General features: G+C 33.7%; 1 protein-coding gene across 21 annotated transcripts in view; it reads right to left on the bottom strand.

Moving 5' to 3' along the window:
* Positions 1-25,275, bottom strand: part of KTN1 (kinectin 1) — a 185,784-nt gene that overhangs the window by 43,125 nt on the left and 117,384 nt on the right. For 14 of the 21 annotated variants that reach the window (XR_457381.3, XM_016424477.2, XM_007472933.3 and 11 more), the window contains 11 exons: positions 25,187-25,224; positions 24,431-24,521; positions 24,204-24,272; positions 22,955-22,992; positions 19,787-19,877; positions 19,122-19,187; positions 18,585-18,622; positions 10,416-10,506; positions 10,264-10,332; positions 2,299-2,336; positions 333-423 (listed from right to left, as the gene is read on the bottom strand). Coding sequence is in view for 20 of the 21 variants with exons in the window: in XM_016424477.2 (XP_016279963.1) it covers positions 333-423; positions 2,299-2,336; positions 10,264-10,332; positions 10,416-10,506; positions 18,585-18,622; positions 19,122-19,187; positions 19,787-19,877; positions 22,955-22,992; positions 24,204-24,272; positions 24,431-24,521; positions 25,187-25,224 (720 nt within the window). In the remaining variant the exon portion in view is untranslated. The remainder of the gene's footprint in view (positions 1-332; positions 424-2,298; positions 2,337-10,263; positions 10,333-10,415; positions 10,507-18,584; positions 18,623-19,121; positions 19,188-19,786; positions 19,878-22,954; positions 22,993-24,203; positions 24,273-24,430; positions 24,522-25,186; positions 25,225-25,275) is intronic. The other 7 variants (XM_056810783.1, XM_056810789.1, XM_056810792.1 and 4 more) reach the window with 1 other exon arrangement.

The following is a 25,275-nucleotide window of genomic DNA, read 5'->3' as shown; positions in this document are numbered from 1 at the left end:
ACTTTTTATATACAATTTAAAAAATGAGTTTCTCAAGCAGAAACATAATGGAAAATTAATTTTAACATAATCACTCTAGTAAAAAAGAATCAGGACATTGATAACTGTAACTATAATGACAAATTATGAATTCAAACAAATTTATGACTATTGAGGTTCCTCCAAAAGCAAATTCACTATCCAAAAAAAAAATAATTGGTTATAGAAAAAATTCACATACACAAAGACTATATGTGTTTAAAACCTGAAGTAGAAGCAACTCCAAAAAAATTAAAAATTGATAGTTCAGAACTGAAGAAAAGAAAAAAAACTTCTTTAAAACACATACTTACATTATTTTTCTTTCTCTGTTGTTCAACTATATTTTTCAGGGCCTCTACCTCATTTTGAAGACCAGTGACCTCATTCTCTTTTGCAGAAATCCTAAGCAGTGATGAGCAGGTGATGAAAAAAAGTAATTTAGATATTCTCATATCTTCACAAGAGAAAAAAAGGCAAATGCTTTAAAAGCTACATGCAACACAAACAAACTCACTCACTCACCAGTAAACATCTTCAACAAGAATTATCACCATGCCACTAAAAATGAGCCTATTTTAAAACTAAACTAATTTATAGACAAGAATTAAAAGAAGTTTTTAGAATTTTAAGTGTCAAAATTTTGTTGCTTATCCTGGAAATGTAATATTCCCTACGTAGAGGGATGATAAGGCTGATACCATTTTTATTTCAGCCACTAGCAGAGGTAGTGCAATATAATGTAAGAATTCTGGGCTTGGAGTCAGGAAAGTGAAGTTCAAAAATACCTCTGCCATTTACTTGCTTCATGATCAAAGATCAAGTCATTTGAACTCTCAGAATGGGTCCTCTAGATATAAAATGGAGCCAACAGTACCAATTTCAGTGGGATTTGGAGGAGGGAGGGGTATAGACAAATAAGGATAAAAGTTAGATCATGCCTGCAAACCTTAAAGTCCTACGTAAATGTCAGTTAGTAATAGTAATAGCAACGAACATGTATTTTTAATGATGAGAAGCAAAATTATACACAAATTTTAATTTGAAAATGGAAATCCTCTTTTCTTAAAAATTTGATCATATTCAATCATAATGACACTGATTTCTTTCCCTTTCATATTATTTATATATTCTACTTTTCCTTAGTTCAATTCATTATCTTCTCATCCATTTCCTACAATTCTCTAATGAGGAATGTAAGAAGGAAGATAATAACAAAGAGAAAGAGAGAGAAGAAACTGTGTATAAATGTCAACTCCTGGCAAATTATTCATTCACATAGTGGATTATTATTCCCAATACATTTCATTATTTCTTTTTTTTTTTAATCCTTACTTTCCATCTAAGAATCAATACTGGGTAATGGTTCTAAGGCAGAAGAAGAGTATAAGAGCTAGATAGTGGGGGTTAAGTGACTTGCCCAGGGTCACACAGTTAGGAAGTGTCTGAGGCCAGATTTGAACACAAGGTCTCCCGTCTCTAGGCCTGACTCTCAATCCATTAAGCCCCCCAGCTGTCCCCTTCAAAATACATTTCTAAACTTTCAATAACAAGCTGAAGAGGAAAAAAAATTTTATTTTTACCTCTTAGTATTCTTTTTGTTTGTTTAACTATAATAGATAATTATCTTGATGTACATTCATCTGTTCATTCGATTTAAAAATAAGAATTTCAATGTAGTCATATAGAAACTAAGAAGAAATCTGAAACTGCTTACAGGAAAGACTAACTAAGCCAAAGTATACAATTATCTAACACTTCCTAGATAATATAAGCAAAAAAGACAGTAAGCAAAGACTGAAACAGTAGCCCTCTTTGGATCAATGATTTACATTATTCACGCTAACTATAAACTCAGAAATAGAAAATGATTCATGATTATAGGAGAGCTTTAGAAGGCTGGCCAGTATTTTCAAATTAGTCTTCAAAGAATGGCTTTATTCTATAGTGTGAAGAAATGAGAACTCAAACATATTGAACACATCCTTGTTAAATAAAACTTGATATACTGCCAGGGACACTTAATGAATTGATTGGTTTTACTGAACTATTTGGTTTTGTTTTAAGCCACTGCTATAAGGGAAGACAAACTGGGTAAGGAGGGAGAAAAAAAAAACACATTAGAAACAAAACTGATGCAATTTAAAGAAGAGAATATCATTCCATAGAACAGGCCTGCAAGAAGCACAGAATTAAGTATTTCAGAATCCTATAGCAAAAAATAACACAAAAATATTGAATGTGGAAAGTACCAAATAGCAAATCAAAATTCTTACTTACATTTTTAACATTTCTTCATGTGGTGGTACAGAAGACATCTACAAAATAGTTTTAAATTTTATTTTTAAAACATTGCTTTCTTGTTAACATTTACCATCTTATATTTTGCAAGTGCCACACATGCAATTCATTTGTTTTTTTTCCACCATTCTTAGAACTTCAATACCATAATTTTTCAAAAGTCAAAGTGAGAGGAAAAGAATTCCCAATGCAAAATGAAAACACATTTTCCAACCTTCACCTGTTTCCTCTACAGCATTCGCTTTAATAATGGAATTTAAAATCTAAACTTATGGAAACTTACTTTAGATACACTCTATCCTATTAAGTGCCTACCCCTCAAAAGTAGAAAATATAAAAAGGTTGGGCAAGGAAGGAAATTCTCTAGACAGAAAAGGGCTGTGATCTGTACTGGTAGAGGGTGTGCTCACATGGATGACAGAAGGAATTAGACAATGATATTCTAAGAACAGATTTATGATCTGAACTAGGGTTGTAATCTTGTGAATAGAGAGAAGGGAAGAGATGTGAGAAAGGGGATGGAGTTAGAACCAATAAGCCTTGAGAGCAAACAGAATATGTGGATTAAGGAATATAAGGAAAGTCAAGAGATAAGGAAAGTAAAAAATTTGAAACCTCAGTTACTAGAAGGACAATAATTCAAAAAAAAGATAGAAGTATGGAAGGGTGGTCAGTTTGGGAAAGAAATATTATAAATTTTGTTTTAAACATGTTGCCTTTGAGATGCTTTGAGGACAATAATCCAGCTCTAAAACTGTAAATAAGCAATTAGTGGAAAGACTATGATTAGAGAGTAATCTGCATAAAAATGACATTAAATCTATTGAGCTGATTATACTATCAGAAAAAAAAAATCAAGTAAGAAACCAGGAGGTATAAAGAGGCTAAAAAGGAATCAAACAGTTATGAGACAGACAGTCACTATCTTGAAAACTTTTAAGTTTTCAATTTAGTAGGTCTATTAAGTAATACAAAGTACTAGTCAGGATTTAATGCAAAAATTCATAGAATTTAAGCCAATAAACTAAAGTTACACAAAAGTGCTATAGTATCTTAGCTCTGTGCCAGGGACAGGAATGCAATTCCACCATCTCAGTCACACTTTGAGTTGTAAAATAAAAATAATTGCACTTGTGCTACCTCTCACATAAAGCTGTTATGGAAAAAAAAAAACACTCTGTAAAACTATATAAATGTGAATTATCATTTTTTTCTGTACTGTACATTTTGCCCTCTATGTTATCTTATTCATACTATTATCTCTTAGTCAATGTGTTTCTCAGTTTAGAATTTTAGAAAATAATATAGGCCTACATATAACACAAATTATTTCACATATCTTGGTTTCTTAACTGACTTTTAAAAACAAGTGATTCTACAAGTCAAGAACAATGAGTCTACATTAAAGAATGTTGAAATTATTAACTTGGTTATCTTATAGGTCTTCTTTGCATACTCACTACTGTCCAAGTTCTCAAGACACTAATCTTCTGATTCTTCAAATATCTGATATTTCTCTGTCTCTTCTAGGATTTCATCAACCACCTCATACCCCCTAACTTTAGGTACTCTCAAAAATTCATTCCAGGGTCCTCCTCTCTCTCAGTAATCTCATCAGAAGAGTTTAATTGTAATTTCGACATGGATCGTTGATCAAGGCCCTGGCTCTTGTATGAATTGCAATCTAATCTGAACCATATTTCCAAATGCCTACTGAGCATTTGAAACTAGATTATAACCTAGAAACATCTACCACTCAACAAGTCCAGACTGAAATATATTAATATCCCTTTTAATTTTCCCCTCTTCCAAACTTCCATATTTTTGATGAAAATCCTTTCAAGGTTCCAGGTATATAACCTTGGTCATTGATATTATCATCAACTCCTCATTCAATATATCCAGAAAAATTTAAGAAATATAAAACCATACTGTGCTTATTGTTTATTAATTATAAAACAGAATATACCTTTGAAGAATAAAACATTATAGGATCATTAAAAATTAGGTGTCTCTAAACAATATATCAATATTATTCAACCTATTTTTTTTTTTAATAAATCTTCACCTTCCATCTTAGAATCAATACTGTGTCCTGGTTCTAAGGCAGAAGAGTAGTAAGAGCTAAGTAATGGGGGTTAAGTGATTTGCCCAGGGTCACACAGCTGGGAAGTATCTGAGGTCAGGTTTGAACTGGGACGTCCCATCTCTGGAACTGGCACTCACTCCACTGAGCCACCCAGTTGCCCACTCATTCAACATATCTTAAAAATAAAACAATAAAAATATCAGTGTATGGAGATAATATATAAAGTTTGAGTTATCAAATAAGGAGATAAATGTTTGGCAAAAGTGTTACTAATATGAGAGGAGATCCAGATCAAGGAGGGATTTCTCTTGGATGGTAAAGTCTTCCAGTCCTCTAGTTGGAAAAGGAAGTTGTATTGATTATATCAAGTCCCAAAAGACTACATATCCTCTTGAATAAATGCAAATAATCACTTAAAGTAAAGTGACTTGTCTATTAACACAGGAAAGACCAAGAATGAGAAATGTCTCCTACCCCCATTTTAACTTGCATTTAGGTGCAAACCCTTATTGGGTTTCATTCAAAAGTATGTATATCTGAGACAGACAATACAGATGGAAGATGAGATGGACCCAGATTTAAAGAGAAAGAAGAGAATAGGTTGGATTGTTATTGGGCAATTGCAAAGCCCTTTTCCAATGCCAAGAAACTTACTAAAAAATATTTATCTATGCTAGCACTGCTATATGATAATTAGAAATGAAACATTTACTACCTTCAAGGACTAAAAACCAAGTATGACCCAAAGGGCAATAGTAAAACACAAAATGATTATAAGCAAGTTACAATATACTACTTATCCCAAAACACTTAGTACAGTTTTAAACTATAAAAGGTTGAACAAAAGAGAACCTCCAAAGAAAAACAAAAGTAAAGCATGTCATCAAAGAACTCTATAGTAGGGAGAAAAAAATTGACTGCTCATGTGTCAAGAGCAGAGAGAGTCCAGAGTACTCCACTCACATCCTCATTGTTGTCAAAAACAGATGAGCAAAGGACCCAAGCATTTTAGATGTACCCCTGGTAATAAGCTTTTAGGACAAGTCTATTCAAAGTTGCATAGGATGAATAAGCATGAATGGATTTGATATGTAACTCCAGAGGAAGTTCTTGAATCAATGAGATCACAGATATATTTAAGTATTTTTAAATTTCTCTTTAGCCAAAATGAACTTTTCTCTGCCCTGTCTAAACATGGCCTGCAATATAACATCATATGTACTGATTCACATTTCTCTGAATATCTTATCTTTCACCTTTTTTATCTATATAATTCTTTAAAATCCAACTCAAATGGACCTCCTACCTGAAGCCTTCTTCTAACCCTCACCATCTCAGCAGTTAATAATTTACACTCTCTTGGCATTTACATACATTTTTATTTCATAACTCTAACATATCTACCATTAATATTACTTAACCATATTTATGTATTATCCCTTTACTGGGATAATTTATGCCAACCCCATGAGATCAGGTTTCATGTCTTCTTTGGGGTGATGAGAAAGTAATGCCTAAAAGATGAAAAGTGATGAAACCCAATCTGAGGAAGTTTACATTTTGAATAAGGAAAAATACATATGCAAGAAAATTCATAGCTATGCTCTTTGTGGTGGCAAAAAACTGAAAAATGAGAGGCTGCCCTCCAATTGGGGAATGGCTGAACAAATTGTGGTATATGTTGGTGATGGAATACTATTGTGCTCAAAGGAATAATAAAGTGGAGGAATTCCATGTGAACTGGAACGACCTCTAGGAATTGATGCAGAGTGAAAGGAGCAGAAACAGGAGAACATTGTACCCAGAGACTGATACACTGTGGTACAATAGAATGTAATGGACTTCTCCATGAGTGGCAATGCAGTGATCCTGAACAACTGGGAGGAACCTAGGAGAAAAACCACTATCCACATCCAGAGGAAACACTGTGGGAATAGAAACACCGAAGAAAAACAACTGCTTGAATACACAGGTTGAGAGAATATGGCTGGGGATATAGACTCTAAATGAACATCCTAGTGCAAACACCAACAAAGTAGAAATAGGTTCTGATCAAGGACACATGTAATACCTAATGAAATTGCGCATCAGCTATGGGAAAGGGGGAAGAAGAGGGAGGTAAATAATATGATTCTTGTAACCAAGGAATAATGTTCTAAATTGACTAAATGAATGAATTTTTTTTTTATAACCCTTACCTTCCGTCTTGGAGTCAATACTGTGTATTGGCTCCAAGGCAGAAGAGTGGTAAGGGCTAGGCAATGGGGGTCAAGTGACTTGCCCAGGGTCACACAGCTGGGAAGTGTCTGAGGCCAGATTTGAACCTAGGACCTCCCATCTCTAGGCCTGGCTCTCAATCCACTGAGCCACCCAGCTGCCCCCTAAATGAATGAATTTTTTTAAAAAAGGAAAAAAAATAATTTTTTTTTAAAAAGTTTACATTTTTGGGGAAGAGAGAATTTGACAGATTTATGAGAAAACATGAAGAGAAACAGATCAATAACATGGGAAGATAGCTTCCCAGGTAGAATCTAAGCTAGGTCTCAATGAAAAAGATTTTAAATATGTAAGAGATGAGAAATAAGTACATTCATGGAACAATAAATGGCCCAAAAGAATACATTCAGAAGTAGCCTGAGAGAAATCTAAGTTTGTTAGAAATATATAAAAGGGCCAGGAATTGTGGTACATGCCTGCAGTTTCAGTTACTAGGAGGCTGTTGAGCTCAATAGTTCCAAAGCTGCCCTAAGCTAATCTGGTCAAATGTCAGTTTGCATTAAATTCAGCATTAATAAGAGGGACCGTCAGAGTGTCTAGGGAAGGATAAAATACAATAGGTCAAAACTCCCATACCAATCTAGGGTAGGAACAAAAGCATGGTCAAGACATGTAAACGCAATTAAAGGGCTGTGTGGGGGCAGAAAATAAGTTATGGTGAATAGAATTTCAAAGGTTATAAATACCAACAAGAATTGTATTGAAGAGGGGTTTAAAGGCAGACTAGGAAATATCTATTGGATTCAATATGTAACACATCCCTCCTCCCCCCCCAAAAAAACACAGTAGGTTTTAAGATAAGGAACGAAATGATCAAGTCTTACAATCACAATTGTAAATTTGAAACGTAATAAGGATTTAGTCTAAAGTAGAGATGAATGTAAATGGAGAGAAGGTAATAGATAGAATAGAGAGAGATTTAAAATAAAGAAGGCACCAAAACTTGGAGAGGTTGGTTAACTTACTCATATTCATACTGGATGAAGTAGCAGAACCAGGGATTAAAAACTAAGGACTGCTGACTACAAGTCTAATGTTCTTTTCGTTACACAATAACACACTACTTTGCTAATAGTCAGATATCTCTAAAAGTTGAAAATAAATAAATAAATAAAAATAAATAATATGAAAAATTATACAGTTTTTCACGGTTTATGTTTTGTATTTGTTTATCTCACTTGATGCTAAAAACTTCAAACTTCAGATTCGCATCTCCAACAGAAAAACAATGGGCATTACCTGAGGTACATCAAACTCCATGGAGAAAATTTAAACACTTGTTCATTTTGATTTTACAATTTCACCCACTTGCCCATTTAAAAAACTTTTTACTCCACTCAAAATCATTGAATGACTTTTTATTGCTCACTTAGTTAATTAAAGGTCATTAGTCTAACAAATAAAACTCTTTCAAAATTGAGTACTTCCACAATATTCCAGAATTAGAAGATATTACATATAATATACTGATTAATCTACCACAAATAAAAACACTAAGTTTGTATCTTGTGTTTTCTTCCTCGTGTGTCCTTGCCATTATTGCATTTACCTAGAATGTCCTCTCCACTCGACAAATGAGAGCTTGATTCTTTCTTAAAAAGATCTTCTCTCTGATCTTCCTTGCCAACTTCATCCCCTTAATCCTCATTTACTTTTTAAACCTTCTGCATATTTATTATTTCATATCAGTTATTTATATATATATATGTTATATCCTCTACTAAACTATAAATTCAATGTTTTGTCTTTGTACTGTCCCATCACAGCATTTTTTACAAATGACATCTTAATAAAGAGTGATGTCAATTCAAAAATCTAAAAGGCTTTGATATTTAAGATTATTAGATTTACTCTGTGTGAAATAATTCACATTTAAACAGTACTTTACAGTTTACAAAGCACTATATATCTAAAAAAAGTAATAATATTACTTATATGATCTTCCGCACAAGGAAGTGACAAGTAAAATGGGGCTTACAAAGCTGAATGTCACAGTCACATGACTAGTAAGATATTCTGACTCCAAGTTCTGTAATATCTCCAAAAAACATATTGCTTCTCCATGACATAGCTACAAAGAACAGAACTAAGATGTGGAAGTTAAAATGAGCCAAATTTAAGCTCAATGAAATAGAAGGAACTTAATTTTTACTGTCTAAAACTGGAATGAGTTATCTTCTAAAATACTGAATTCCTTATCACTGAAAATGTTCAAAGATCAAATGACCACTTATCAATAGTTTATCAAGGACATTCTATACATTCGAGAGAAGTATTTAATTCTGAACAAAATTTTACAAATTTTGGTATATTCCTGCTCTATGGTACATACAAAGAAATGAAAAGATTAATTGATATTTTTAGCATAATTCATGTATAAATAATTTATATTTTCAATTAAAAGAAAGTTTAAGTCATCATCATCAAAAGCCAGACTAACAGGTCAATTTGTTCGAAGGGAAGTGTAGAAAGAGATTACACAAAGTGATACATGGGGACTGTTTCCTTTTTCTCTTTCTGATAGAGACCATGCCATTAGTGGAAAAGAGTCGGACACTCATTGGATAAAGAAAAGTGATGGTACACTCCCAAAGTCAATCAATACTTCTCAATAGTCCAAACCGGCAGCAAATGGGACTTATTCATATGCAACTTAATAATTTCTCTATAAACGGAATAGAATGGGGTCACACAAAAACAGTCTGGAATCAGGAAATATAACTCCATAATCACTTCTACCATCAGTGTAGTATGTACAGTCCTCAATCATAACCCATGAATGAAAAAAAGTGTCCAGTGATAGGTACTGTGAATTCTGAACTTCCACTTAACTGAATTTCAAATTAAGCCTACCAACAGGAGGTCAGGTAATAACTTTATGCCTTTCCCCAATCCCTTGTGTCTCAACTATTAATTCTTCCAAAAAATTTTATCAATTTGATCAACTTACAAATCAACATAGCATTTTCTTGTTTGCCTTTGAATGGTAATATAATGCAATTGAAGAAGTGCTAGATTTGCAGTCAAAGGACAAAAATTCAAATACTAACTGCGACATTATATACTGTTAAAAAAGTCATTTAGCCTCTCTTGGCCTCAATTTACTCAAATTTAAGATGAGGAGAGTCTGCCAGATAAACTTTGAAGGTCCACTTTTTTTAAACCCTTACTTTCCATTGTAAAATCAGTACCATGTATTGGTTCTAAGGCAAAAGAGTGCTAGGCAATGGGAGTTAATTGACTTGCCCAGAGTCACAGAGCTAGGAAGTACCTGAGGCCAGATTTGAACTCAGGAACACCAGGATCTCAATCCATTGAGCCACCTACCTGACCCAAGGTCACTTCAACTGCAAGTCTACAATGCCACATATTAATTGAATAGCTATAATTTACATAAAAGTTATAGTAACAATTTTACTTGACTAAAATAAGCACTAAGAAAATTAAATTTGTTTTATGAAATGAGAGGAATAAAATAACTTTTTAAAATAAAAATAGTAATATCACTTCATAAAATTTGAAAATTATTGATATCAAAGGTCCCTTCAAACTTTAAAAAGATCAAGATATGACAGTACCTGTTGGTAGTTCTGTTGTTCAAGTGCCTCAAGTTGAGATTTAAAGTGTTTGTTTTCATCTTGTACATTCTATTAAAATAGAGACAATGAATCATTTACTGATTTGTATTAAATTAACAAAAAAATTCACTGACCCAATCAATTATCTTCACCTGAAGTAGTTTCCCTTTGGAAAAAAGATCTCTGTCTTTTTCTTTTAAAGTCTCTTCCATTAACTTCATTTGATCTTCCTTTGACTTTAAGCTAGAAGAAAAAACATTTTAATTTTTAAATTAATCTGCCAGAAAAAAATGAATGATGATTAAACTTTAATATGAAATAATATATAATAACATATAATATTAACAGTATAAGAAGTACCTATGGGTTTCCTACTTTAAACACAATGAATATACCTCACATTTTTCCTACCACCACCAGAATGACTATCCACCTTACCACCAGAATGACTATCCACCTTACTGTCCCACCTAGATCAAACTATGTGTTAAAATTGTTGTTACTGTTTCTGAAGCTAAATATTTTTTTAAGTAATCACAATGGGTACTTTTAGAACAGTTTATCAATTATAATTTCTCTGCACAGAGACAAAGTCATGATGGCAGCCTAAAAGGAGAAGTTCAGACCTCTGAAAACCCTTCCTTACCGATTACTAACTAAAGGTTGATAGGGGACTAAAAATCAAACTTAACAACAAGACAGAGCCATGGAACACTCCTGCAGCACTCAATTCAAAAAGTACAACCCCCCCAAAAGCCAGAATCTGTCCTCCAGCGGCAGTGGGAACGAACCTCTGGGCGTGAAAGGTGCTGGTCTGGAAGGTATACCTTGCAGGCACGGTTGTGCCAAGCTCAGAGCAATGAACACAGACCACGGAGAAGGAGCTGGAGAGGGAGCATAGAGCTGGCAGCCTGGTCTGAACTGTGGAGATCCTCCATATTGCTCCACCCTTCCAGGAGGTTTTGGCCTCAGAGCACAACCAGCCCAAAGCAGCTGAACTTAATTAATCCCATCAAAACTCTTCAGAACTCAAGGAAGCCCAGATTCCACAGCACTCCCTCATTGACTGAAGGACTTTAATCAAATCAAAAGCCTCCAGAGGACAGGGAAGCTCAAACCCCCAACAACCGTACCCAAGAGACTGCATCTAGAGATCTTCTATCAAAGTTCCAAGAAGGGAGACTGACAGAAGCCCCCAAAACCAAAAAAATGAGAGGAGCAAGAGCACACACAAATACAGGGAGCAAAGAAGGGGTGCATATGAGCAAACAACAGAAAAAGAAGAAATAAATTACAATAGATAGCTTCTATACAGGGAATAGAAGAGAGGGAGAGGGATCATCAAACAATGAATCAGAAATCCCAGCTAATTGGATGCAGGCTATGGAAGAACTCAAAATGCAATTCAAAACACAATTAAGAGAGACGGAAGACAACTAGAAAAAAAAACTTAAAAACTAAGATGGGTCATCTGGAAAGAGGCACTTGAACTAAAACGATAAAATAGTGTCTTGAAAGCCAAAAACAACCAGCTGGAAAATGAGGCAAAGAAGATGAAAGATGAGGTACAGTGGATGAAAGATGACCTCCAAAGAAAATCAGACCAGAAGGAGATGACCAAAAAGCCAGGAATGAAATCCAGTCTTTAAGAACCAGAATACAACAACTAGAATCAAATTACCTCACAAGGCAGCAGGACATGATAAAACAAAACCAAAAGAATTAAAAAATTGAGGAAAATATGTAGCATCTCATTCACAAAACAGAGAGGATTTCTTAGAAAATCATTCCGGGAGAGACAATTTAACAATCATTGGTATACCAGAAGACCATGACGAAAAGAAAAAGCCTGGACTTAATACTAAAGTTAATTATTGAAGAAAACTGCCCCACTATTCTGGAACAAGTAGGAAAAGTGGAGATTGAAAGAATCCACAGTTCACCTCCTGTACTTAATCCCCAACTGACAACACCCAGGAAGGTTATAGCGAAATTCAAGAACTATCAGACCAAAGAAAAGATATTACAAGCTGCCCAGAAGAAATCATTCAGATACCATGGAACCACAGTGAAAATAACACAGGATCTGGCTGCATCCACACTGAAGGACTGAAAGGCATGCAATATGATATTCCGGAAAGCAAGGGAACTAGGTCTAGAACCAAGAATCAACTACCCAGCAAAACTGACTATATTCTTACAGGGAAAAAAGTATGGTCATTCAACAAAATAGAAGAATTTCAAGAATTTGTAAAGAAAAGACCAGACCTGAACAGAAAATTCAATGTCCAAGCACAGAACTCAAGAGAATCATCAAAAGGTAATTTTAAAAAGAGGGGAACAAAGAAAAACAAAACAAAACAAAAAACAAACAAAAAGCTTTTTTTTTTATTTAAAATGTTATGTATCCCTATAAGAAAAGAGGTCATTGGTAACTCTTAAAAATTGTTGTTATCACCTGGGCAAGTAGAAGAATTATATTTAGAGGGGACAGTGACAAACTGTATAGGATGAAAGGACAAGACATAAACAGGTATATAGATATATGCATGCATAAATACATATACATGTGTATGTGTGTGTGTATATGTATATACATATAGTATTGATTTAATGAATACGACTAGAAGCTGGTACTTTGAAAAAACAAATAAAATAGACAAAGTACTAGTCAGTCTAATTAAAAAAAGGAAAGAAAAAAAGTAAATTGACAGTATGCAAAATGAAAAGGGAGACCTCACATCTAATGAATAGGAAATTAAGGCAATCATTGAAAACTACTATGCCCAATTATATTGCAACAAATATGGCAATCTAGGTGATATGGACGAATACTTAAAAAAATAAAAAATAGCCTAGACTAAAAGAGGAAGAAATAAATTACTTAAACATCCCAATATCAGAAAAAGAAATTGAACAAACCATCTCACAGAACTCCCTAAGAAAAAATCCCCAGGTCCAGATGGATTCACAAATGAATTCTATCAAACATTCAAAGAACAACTAATCCCAATATTATACAAACTATTTGACAGAATAAGCAAAGAAGGGGTTCAACCAAATTCTTTTTACAACACAAACATGGTACTGATTCCAAAGTCAGGCAGGTTAAAAACAGAGAAAGAAAACTATAGGCCAATCTCCCTAATGAATATAGATGCAAAAATCTTAAATAAGATACTAGCAGAAAGACTCCAGCAAGTCATCACAAGGGTTATCCACTATGATCAGGTGGAATTCATACCAGGAATGCAAGAATGGTTCAATATTAGGAAAACCATCCACATAATTGACCATATTAACAAGCAAACCGACAAAAATCACATGATTATCTCAATAGATACAGAAAAAGCCTTTGATAAAATACAATACCCATTCCTATTGAAAACGATAGAAAATATAGGAATAGAAGGGCCTTTCCCAAAAATAATAAACAGTAGATATCTAAAACCATCAGCAAACATCATCTGCAATGGGGATAAACTCAAAGCCTTCCCAATAACATCAGGAGTAAAACAAGGATGCCCATTATCACCTTTATTATTTAATATTGTACTAGAAACACTAGCAGTAGCAATTGGAGAAGAAAAAGAAATTGAAGGTATTAAAATAGGCAATGAGGAGACCAAGCTGTCACTCTTTGCGGATGATATGATGATTTACTTAAAGAATCCTAGAGAATCAACCAAAAAGCTAGTAGAAATAATCAACATTAGTAAAGTTGCAGGATACAAAATAAACACGCATATGTCATCAGCATTTCTCTATATCTCAAACCCAGTTCAGCAGCAGGAATTAGAAAGAAAAATTCCATTTAAAGTCACCCAAGATAATATATAATATCCAGGAATCTATCTGCCGAGACAAACACAGGAACTATATGAACACAACTACAAAACACTTTCCACACAATTAAAACTAGATCTAAACAATTGGAAAAACATTGATTGCCCATGGGTGGGACGAGATAACATAAAAAAATGACCATGCTACCCAAACTTATGTATCTATTTGGTGCCATACCCATTGAACATCCAAAAAGCTTTTTTGCTGAATTAGAAAAAAACATAACAAAGTTCATTTGGAAGAACAAAGGATCAAGGATATCCAGAGAAATAATGAAAAAAAAAATACAAAGGAAGGTGGCCTTACAGTCCCAGATCTCAAACTATATTACAAAGCAGTGGTCATCAAAACAATTTGGTACTGGCTAAAGGACAGAAAGGAGGATCAGTGGAACAGACTTAGGGTAAATGACCTCAGCAAGACAGTCTATGACAAACCCAAAAACCCCAGCTTTTGGGACAAAAATCCACTATTAGATAAAAACTGCTGGGAAAATTGGAAGACAGTGTGAGAGAGATTAGGTTTGGATCAACACCTCACACCTTACACCAACGTTAACTCAGAATGGGTGAATGACTTCAATATAAAAAAGGAAACTATAGGTAAATTAGGTAAACACAGAATAGTATACATGTCAGACCTTTGGGAAGGGAAAGATTTTAAAACCAACCAAGACTTAGAAAGAGTCACAAAATGTAAAATAAATAATTTTGACTACATCAAATTAAAAAGTTTTTGCACAAACATAACCAATGTAACTAAAATCAGAAAGGAAGTAACAAATTGGGAAACAATCTTCGTAACAAAAACCTTTGACAAAGGTCTAAATTATTCAAATTTATAAAGAGCTAAACCAGTTGTACAAAAAATCAAGCCATTCTCCAATTGAAAAACGGGGAAGGGACATGAATAGGGAGTTTTCAGATAAAGAAATCATAACTATTAATAAGCACATGAAAAAGTGTTCTAAATCTCTTATAATCAGAGATGCAAATCAAAACAACTCTGAGGTATCACCTCACAACTAGCAGATTGGCTAACATGACAGCAAAGGAAAGTAATGAATGCTGGAGGGGATGTGGCAAAGTGGGGACACTAATTCATTGCTGGTGGAGTTGTGAATTGATGCAACCATTCTGGAGGGTCATTTGGATCTATGCCCAAAGGGCGATAAAAGACTGTCTGCCCTTTGATCCAGCCATAGCACTGATGGGTTTGTACCCCAAAAAGATAATAAGGAAAAAGATTTGTACAAGAATATTCATAGCTGCACTCTTTGTGGTGGCAAAAAACTGGAAAATGAGGGGATGCTCCTCAATTGGGGAATGGCTGAACAAACTATGGTATATGTTGGTGATGGAATACTATTGTGCTCAAAGGAAAAATAAAGGGGAGGAATTCCATGGAGACTGGAACAACCTCCAGGAAGTGATGCAGAGTGAAAGGAGCAGAACCAGGAGAACATTGTACAGAGACTGATACACTGTGGTACAATCGAATGTAATGGACTTCTCCATTAATGGCAATCCAATGTCCCTGAACAATCTACAGGGATCTATGAGAAAAAACACCGAGGAAAAAACACTCAAGCAAAGGACAAACTGTGGGAGTAAAAACACCGAGGAAAGGGAACTGCTTGACTACAGGACTGGACGGGATATGATTGAGGAGAGACACAAAATGAGCACCCTAATGCAAATACCAACAACAAGGAAATGGGTTCGGAACAAGGACACATGTGATACCCAATGGAATCTCACGTTGGCTAGGGGAGGGGTAAGGGTGGGGTGGGGGAAATGATCACTGTTTCCAATGAATAATGTATGAAAATGACCAAATAAAATAATATTTAAAAACTAAAAAAAAAAATGCGCCGGTTAGAAATGACATCCAAGAGAGATAGGTCACATAGTGAATGAAGAGCCAGGCCTGGAGTCAAACGAACATGTGTACAAATTTGGACTGAGACACATCCTAGCTGTGTGACCCTGGGCAAATCACTTAACCCCAAATGCCTAGCTGTTGCTGTTCTTCTGTCTTAGAATTGATACTAAGATAGAGGGAAAGGGCTTAAAAAATAATAATGCTAACCATAATTAATTAATATTAAGGTATCAAAGTAGAAAACTTTTACATTAGAATTCAATTTTCAAGTTTCTCCCTAAGAGATAATGGCTTGTAAGAACAGAAACTGGCGATTCATTTGTGCCTTTCATCAAAATATTAAGAACATGGTAGGTACTTAATACCAAAAATTAGTCCAAAAGGACAGGTTAAAGATGACAGGATTTTTTTTTTTGGCTAACATGTTAAGGAACATTAAATGCTGATACCATTTTATAATAATCATACCCAAAAACTATTACTTTGTCTCCTTCCATACAATATGTGTATTTTAATAAAAATCTAAGATATTGAAATTTTTGTTCGATAAAGATCTACAAGGAAGAAGCTTACTAACTCCTAAATCCAGAAAACGAACTGTTGCTGAAAGATGCCAGAAAACCTACACTACATCAAGAAGATGATGAATGAACTTTGGGTGTGGTTTATTGAACATTTATTTGAATGTATACTCCTATGCCAAAAGGGGACTGCCCCATAATTGGTTTATGTCAATGGTTTGCTCTCTGTTTTTCATCTATTTCCCTCTTTATCTATGTATTGTAACTTGTAATTCTCCCTTAGAAACTGAGTATTGTATACATCTGTAGTTATAAGTTCTTTAGGACTACAAAATGATTATGTTAAATGATAAATGGGGAGACTGGTATCAAAATGATCATCCAGGGATTATGAAGATTGGATTTAGCTATCTCCTGATTTATAACAATGAAGATGCTTAGTCTAATGAAATAAGGGATGTCTTAGGAAGTTTGTATTATTCCACCTTTCTTTTTCTAACAAAATTGGCAATGTCTATAACAATGCTAAAAGATTGAGTGTTTAGAAGGATGGCCTTTGATAGAGAAATTGACAAATCAGAAACAGTTGACAAATCCCTGGTTGTACTAAGTCAAGCTTAGGCTATGATTGGTAGAGAGGAGGCACAAGAAAGGGAGGTAGAATCAGCTAGGTTCTTGCCCCCCCCCCCGCCCCCCCCCCCCCCCCTGCTTCCTCTCATCTATCTCTTTTTCCCCAGAGATGTGGCTCTGGCTTAAGTGTTCTGCAAGCAGCTAATTGTCTGGGTTGTGGCAGTGAGTATGCCCTTGAGCTAATTCAGTTTCAGGCATCTTGGCTGAACCCTCCTGGAGTTCAGGCTGATTCCTTCCTCCTTTACACTCCAAAACCTTATCTTCCTAAAGCCTCTAATCTTCCCCTCCCCACCCCCCCACCCCCGGCAACAAGCCAGGCAGGAGAAATCCTACAATCTTTCCATCTCCCTTCTTAATATTTTTCCACTACATTAATTAATCCACCATTCCAGCTGTCTTGGGTATTTTATTTGGGACATTTGGGCGACAAATAACTAATATAGTTTAGGTCACAATGCTAAATTTATCCTTTACATATGACAAGCAACATAAGTCATTACCAATATTTATTCATAATATGCAATTTGTAAAATAAAGCAAAGCATAATAATTCAGATTATATTCACATTTCTAATAGATTGTTCTTTAAATATCAAGAATACATTCCAAGACAATTCAGAGGCAGTGAGGTATATGATATCTAGTCCCGAATACTTCAAGAATTTATTATGTTTTGGTATCTATCTATACTGATCTATTCACCTAAATATCAGCAATGGAAGCACTTTCATAAATAATACATGAGTCAACAAAATATGCTAGTTAATGCCCTCCAATGTATGACAATTAAACTAAAAAGTTTCTTAAAGATGAATTTATTTTATATTACTAATGTTCAGGAGAATAGCAGTCTCCTTAAAAACCTCAAAATGAAAGTTCGTCTTACCGAGGTCAAATGATTCAACATCAGAAACTAAGCATTTTGACAGTGAAAATTACATTTGAAAAGAGGCATTTACCATTTTTTTTTTGCCCTTCTACCCCTAAGAAGGAAGGAAATTTTCCATCTGACTTTCAGCTGAAGTCTTATATATGTGTTCTTACAAACTTCTTAAGAGCAGGAACTGTCTTAACTTTTGTATTTCTATTAGAAAAACATTTTGTACTTAGTAAACACTTATTACTTTATTCACTCAATTCACATTTTAAAATCATAAGTATACAGAGCATATAAGAGCATATAAGTATAAGAGCATATAAGAAAGGAGAGAACTTTCTCCACTTTCAAAAACACTCCATGTGATTGCTTTACAAAGAATGTTGGCATGCTTGCTTACTTACTCTCGGTCAACAATCCAAATAATTAAAAACACAATTTTTGGTTTTGGAAAAAAAAAAGTCATATGACATTCTTTAACTATTAAGGCAAACTCAAAGAAGCTTTAAAAACTACATTTGAAGGTACCATCTTGTCTGCTGCTAAAAAAAAAAAATACTCACATATTCTCAAGTTCCTGAATTTGTGATGCAGAAGATACCTAAGAAATAAATTTGTTTTTATATCATATCCAAAAAAAAACTATTAGAAAGATGCTACTCAGATAAAATACAATTTATGTTAATAAAATTCAGTGAGCACAGATTTACTTTCAACACCAATCATGACATATGTATGAAAGTGAGATCACATTTAATTACTAAATAGAAGATGGGTAATTATATGTTTCAATAAGGACTAAATAAATTCAAACTATTTAAAGCAGGATACTTAAAAATAAAAGTACAAAATCTATTAGAATAAATAGTTTCATTCAGTTTGGGGAGGATAGAAATATTATAACATCTGGCCAATAAATCTGGTTTTAAATTTTCTAATGGCAAAAAAAAAAGTTTTCAATAAATAGAAAGTATACATTGATCATAATTTCCCTAGAGATAAAATTAAGCAAGACACACTTTATCATTCTTCTTGCTAATTCAATAAATTAAATATATCAATAAACCCTAGGTATAATTCATAACATATTCATAACATACCTGCTGCAATTGTTGTGACATTTCCTGAACATGAGCTTTTAAAGATGCATTTTCATCTTGAAGGTCCTTAGATACAAAGTACAGGTAAGGTTAGGTGGTATTGATTCTTCAACTTCAACATATCTGAGACAGCATTAGTACTGAAACCCACCCCCTCTACTATTGCAGATTGTAAATCCTAAAAAAATTAGTAGATTTTTGTTACGATTTAATATAGCCAAAAATTAAAATGGGCATAGTCAAATTTTTTTTTATCTTAAGCTCATTCTTATACAAAGGGGTCACCAATTCTGTACTGATAGCCTATCTAGCTTGGTAAGAGATCTGCAGAACTGTGCTCTGCAGTCACCAGGGACACTTTGACAATATAATAAGGCTTCAGAGGAAGACTTATGTGGTGGATTTTTTTTTTTTAAATCTTTACCTTCCATCTTGGAGTCAATACTGTGTATTGGCTCCAAGGCAGAAGAGTGGTAAGGGCTAGGCAATAGGGGTCAAGTGACTTGCCCAGGGTCACACAGCTAGGAAGTGCCTGAGGCTAGATTTGAGCCTAGGACCTCCTGTCTCTAGGCCTGGTTCTCAATCCACTGAGCTACCCAGCTGCCCCCTGGATTTTTATTTCTGTTCCAGAATCAGCAAAGTGTCTTAATTTTCAAATTTCTCACCTGCAATAAATTTCCTCTGTTAACAAGATCTTTTTCTTTCTCTTCTAATACAGCCTTCATGGTATTCTCGTGTTCTTCCTTCCCTTTTAATCTGTACAATAAATTTACAAGAACTAGAGATGAAATATTCAAACAACTTTTTTTAATGGTAAAAGGCTAAATACTAAAATCAGTATATATTCCACGGATTTAATAATATTTTGGGCAATGACTATTCCTACATTTAAAAATATATGCTAAATAGCATTGCAAGGACCTAGGACAATTCTGAGAGACTTATAAAAAAGAACAAGAACAACTGGATTTAAATGATCACTCTGTTGCAAATGTAAATAATATGGAAATAGGTTTTGAACTTTGGTACATGTATAACTCAGTGGAATTGCTTATCACATCTGGGAGGGGGGAAAGAAAAAGAAAAGGAAAGAACATAAATCATGTAACCATTGAAAAACATTCTAAATAAATGAATAAAATTTTAAAATATGTAAATAAAAATTTAAAGTATAGGTATGCTAAAGATTGAGCCAAACTCATTAGCATAAAATTAGCTGCAAATTAGATATTATTTGGATAAATGCATTTTATGTATGCAAATGTAGGCCATGCCTTTCCACTAAAATCTCAGTGCGGTTTTTTTCATAATTGTAATAGAAAAACAATGTAAATTGTGATAGAAAATTAAGCAGTAATGGCAAAAATGAATAAAACATATCAATCTAAAAAATGTATAAATTTTTTATCTAGTAATTATATTTTGCAATGTATACCCATATATTTTTCTTTCAAAATATCTTATTCAAGGTACACGGCACATAATACCTTCTTTTTACTTCATTTGTTTTTTAAACCCTTCCTTTCTGTCTTCATATCAGTTTTAAAGAGAACAGCAAGGACTGGTCAGTTGGGGTTAATTGATTTGCCCAGGGTCAGACAGCTAGAAAGTGCTTGAGGTCAGATTTGAACCCCAAAACTCCTGACTACATGCCTGGCACTCTATCTACTATGCTCCCAATATATTCTATAGACTTTCTTCTTCCTAGACTTTTATGGTATTACATTCACTTGGTTCTCTTCCTTATCTAATCACTCCTCAGTAACCTTTATATTATCTTTCTTGTACCACCCATTCTATGAATATCCCTAAGAATTTATCCTATTTAAGAATTTATCCTATTTATTTATGAGAGAGTCTTCTCTCTCAGCATGCTCTTTTCAATGTCTTTATCACAGTCCATGGGTTCAATTACCCTCTGCATATTGACACTTAGCAATCTATATATCTCCAGTTCTCTCTCCAGAACTCCAGCTACGTATTACCAAATGGCTTCCAGACATGATCCCACAAGATGTACCCAAAGAATCTCAAAATTAACTTGTCCAAAACATAATTCCAATTTCCTCCCAAATTTTCTGTTTTCCAAGCAATCAAGTCCACTAGCTCTCTCACTCCCATATCCCATATCATAGCCATATCTGATCAATGATACCTCAAAAATATCTCATATCCATATCTTTCTCTTCACACAGAAAGGGTCCACTCTAGTTCTGGTTCTCATAACCTTTTACTTAGACTTTTTGAAAAGCCTAACTCGTCTCCCTAACTACTGTTTCTTCTACTATCAATCCGTCATCCATGCAGCTGCAAAACCAAAAATTTGGATTTATGTCCATCACAAACTCATGTTTCTAAAAGAAAAAAAATCTTCAAAGGATTCCAATTACTCCTAATATATAAGTTATCAGATTAGGATTTAGCCCCCATCTAGCTTTGAAATTTTATTTCCTATTATTCTTCCCTCATTCATACTATTATTCTCTTCATATCTTCCATTCCAGCCAAACTATCTTACTTGCTGTTCAATATATCTACTATCTGTTTTCTCAAATGTTCCCCCATGTTTAGAATGCACTCAGTTCTCACCTCTACCTCCTATGAGTCTTAGCTTCTTTCAAATAAGCTCAGTCGCGAACTTCCACATGAGATTTTTTCTGGTCACTCAATCTTATCACATCTTAAAATTACTAGTGTGATTTTTAGATTTTCTCCATTTTGCTTAGTCTAGCACCCAGGAATGTACACACACACACACACACAGTACACTGGCATGTGCTATCAAGTGACAAATCAGAAACAACTGACTGTCTCCTGGGCTGTCCTAAGCCAAGCTTGAGCCACCATTGGCACATGCGAGATGCAGGAAGTGATATAAAGAACAGCCTTTGGAGTTCTCGTCACTTCCTGTCTCTCTCTGTCTCTGTCTGTCTGTCTGTTTGTCTCTCTCTCTCTGTCTCTCTCTCTCCATCCCTACATATCTCTATCTCTCTCAATCTCTCTCCCTCCCTCCCTCCATATCTTTCTCCCTCCCTCCATCTCTCTCTCTCTCTCTCTCTCTCTCTCCCTCCCTCCCCCTCCTTCCTGCTATTGTAATTAAATCACCATACAATTCCATTCTGACTTCAGTACTTCATTTAGGATTTAAGAAATTAAATCCTTGGCAATCAATCTTTTTTATATTCAGTCTCAACCTAAAATTATCCTTTATACTAGCTATATACTTAGTATTTGCTACCAGGGGTAATAGTGATAACTGTATCACATCTCCCCTATCATGGTAAGTGTAAGGTTAGAAACCATTTCATTTTTGTCCACATGTATCCAAGGCCTACAGTGTCTTTGATATAGTATGTACTATATACTAATTTGGTGAATACAGACCAATGCTGCATTCTGAAATAATTTTTAAAATTTTAAAATACATTTTTAAAACTGGATTTTAGAGAAGTAATATATTTACAACATATAGCATAACTTGATAATAAGTTTGTCTACTTTCATCAGCAAGCTTCTACTCAAAGAGAAAATGAAAATGCTCTATTAAAAATTAAATCAATACCAGGATTGATAATGGTATTACAAAAAATTTGGAAATGGAGAACAGAACATGCTTCCTACATAATTCAGCCTTAATTCAAACTAAAAAAAAATAAATAAAGGAAGAGAATTCTGTTGTACAAAAAATTTCAAAAATATCAAATTTAAAATGTGTCATGGGCCTACAACATGTTCCTTAAGCCAGACTTTCGAAACCCATTCAAAATTTGTATCATCATGATATCAAATTCAAGAATGCACAATAAAAAGAAAATTATGGAAATGGTACTTACAACTTTTGAAGTTCTTGAATTTGAGAAGCAACTAATCCCTTAAAAAAAGAAAATTCAAAATCATGGCAAATTATTAATGGATTTAAGATATCAAGAATACATTGCTAATTTATAATTGTGGATGGGTGTCCTTTTTGGTTTTAATGCTTTTACGAATTCATTCTAAGCAAAGGTGTTTTAATTCTCCTTTCCAAAACCAGTAATTTTGGAATATTACTAATATTATAATTAAATAAGGTAGCTAACTACAAATGCCTTAGTAACGAAAGTATGAATTTTTTTTAATTTAGTGGAATATTCTCAATACTCCTCCTTAATCACACTGGAATTATTCCCCACTTCAAAGGCAACTTATAAACTATTAATACTAGAAATGAACCTAAAGTTCAATCCTTGTTTTAAGATTTCTCATTTGGCTTTGAGGTGTAGTATAGGGAAAAATTTTGGTGTGATTAAGGAGTATTAATAATATCTTCTACCAAATTTTAAAGGTGTAAAGAATTATTTCATCAGTGAATTAGAATATATAGAGTGCCTTATTCCATATTCAGGACTCTCTCCTGAAATGCACTGTCTCATTAATACTACCTTCATCAAAACCCTCTTTCTTACTACATTCTCACTCTCCCATTATGACCCACAGGAAACCAAGAGTTTTCTCTCTCTTTATGAATCATCTCTTCGATGCACTCATACTGTTTACATTTCTAGCCATAAAGATATCCCAGATTAAACCCATCAATTTCCAGGGTCCTGAATAATTACTGATATTTCTTATATGTTATTCTATTGCTTTGCTTTGTTTTTTTCTTCATTATTATATTATTATTAAAAATATAAATTGTTTGTGGGCAGCTGAGGAAGAAATGGAGAATTCTTTTATAACCTTTTACCAAATTTACATAGGTAGAGAAGAAGCACAAATTTTGCTTATATAGTTATACTATAGTATATTTTTTAAAGTATGAGAACCAGAAAATGAAATATTCTACAAATTAATTTGTAGTCCAGAGAGTAAAGCACATAAAAGTAAATTAAATACTGGAAATACATCTGAATTACCTAAATTGTAAAAGTTGGCAAACTAACAGCAAAGCAAAAGAATTTTTTTCATGATCCTTCGATATTTCACTGATGTCAGAAGATCTATGTATATTAACGAAACTAAATTCTCTTGCATAGCAGAAAAAGATTGTCAACAATACAACCACCCTAAAAAATCTATCATGCTCTGGCTCTGGAATTTTACCTGTTGAGCCTTTTCAAGCTGGATATTTCCTACTTCTTCTTTCAGAGCCTCTATTTCCTGTTTCAAAGCCTTTACAATGACAAAACAGACAAGATTGGACAATGGAAACATAAAGGTTGACAAAAATGGACTGAGTTTCGTATTATAAAATGTAATGCAAGGTCAAACAAATGAAAGTTAATGATGTGAATTGAGGACAAGAAAACAACTTATTTCTGACTTAATACCTGAACAGTTTTTTCCTTGTTAGCAACTTTAATAAGTTCAGCTTGCATGAGCTCTTCCACAGACTTAATCTTTCCATCCTTTTCACGGATTCTAAAAAAAAAAAAATTTTAATACACCATTAGCTACATACTTACATACACACCCAACAAAACTAGGATTCACAAAGTTTGTACAACTCAATACTCTTTTGCAGTACCACTGACTTCTGGAAAACCAATATATGAGAGAAAAAACTGAAGTGGTTTGAACTCCCAAATGATTTTTTTTAAACACTATTATTCTAGAAACAAGTTAAAATTCAGGAGTCAGATCTCATGTTATAATTTGACCATATAGGATTCTATAAAACTATACAAAACTTAAAGCATTAGTTACTGACTTCACACAAATATGTACTCATTAACATCAAGATTAAATTTGAATACACATTAGTGTTATTTCCTAAAATCATAAAAAAGTGGTTAGCAGCTATTCACATATTTGATTTAGATATAAGAAAAATAGAAGAGTTAAGAAAAAATACTGATATATTTAGATTATATTCTTTAATTATGCATATATTTTATTACTTTTTTAACCTGCTATCCTTTTTTTTTTACCAATTACATATAATAATGAATTTCCATACAAGTTTTCCTATGTTATATGATAAACTTATCTTCCCTCCTTTCCATCTCTCCATGATGGCAGGTGATTCAATTGGGATTATACATGCAATACATAGATTTCTAAAATATAATATCAATATTACTTACATCCTGTGAAGTTCATCAACTATGGCTGTAAAAGAAACCTAGAAATGGAAAAATTACAGTACTAAGTATATAATTATTGCCTTAAATCA

This window comes from Monodelphis domestica, chromosome 1 (assembly GCF_027887165.1).
Source record: "Monodelphis domestica isolate mMonDom1 chromosome 1, mMonDom1.pri, whole genome shotgun sequence".
Classification (NCBI taxonomy): domain Eukaryota; kingdom Metazoa; phylum Chordata; class Mammalia; order Didelphimorphia; family Didelphidae; genus Monodelphis; species Monodelphis domestica.
The sequence above is the reverse complement of the archived record's forward strand: the minus strand, read 5'-3'. Positions and strand labels throughout refer to the sequence as shown.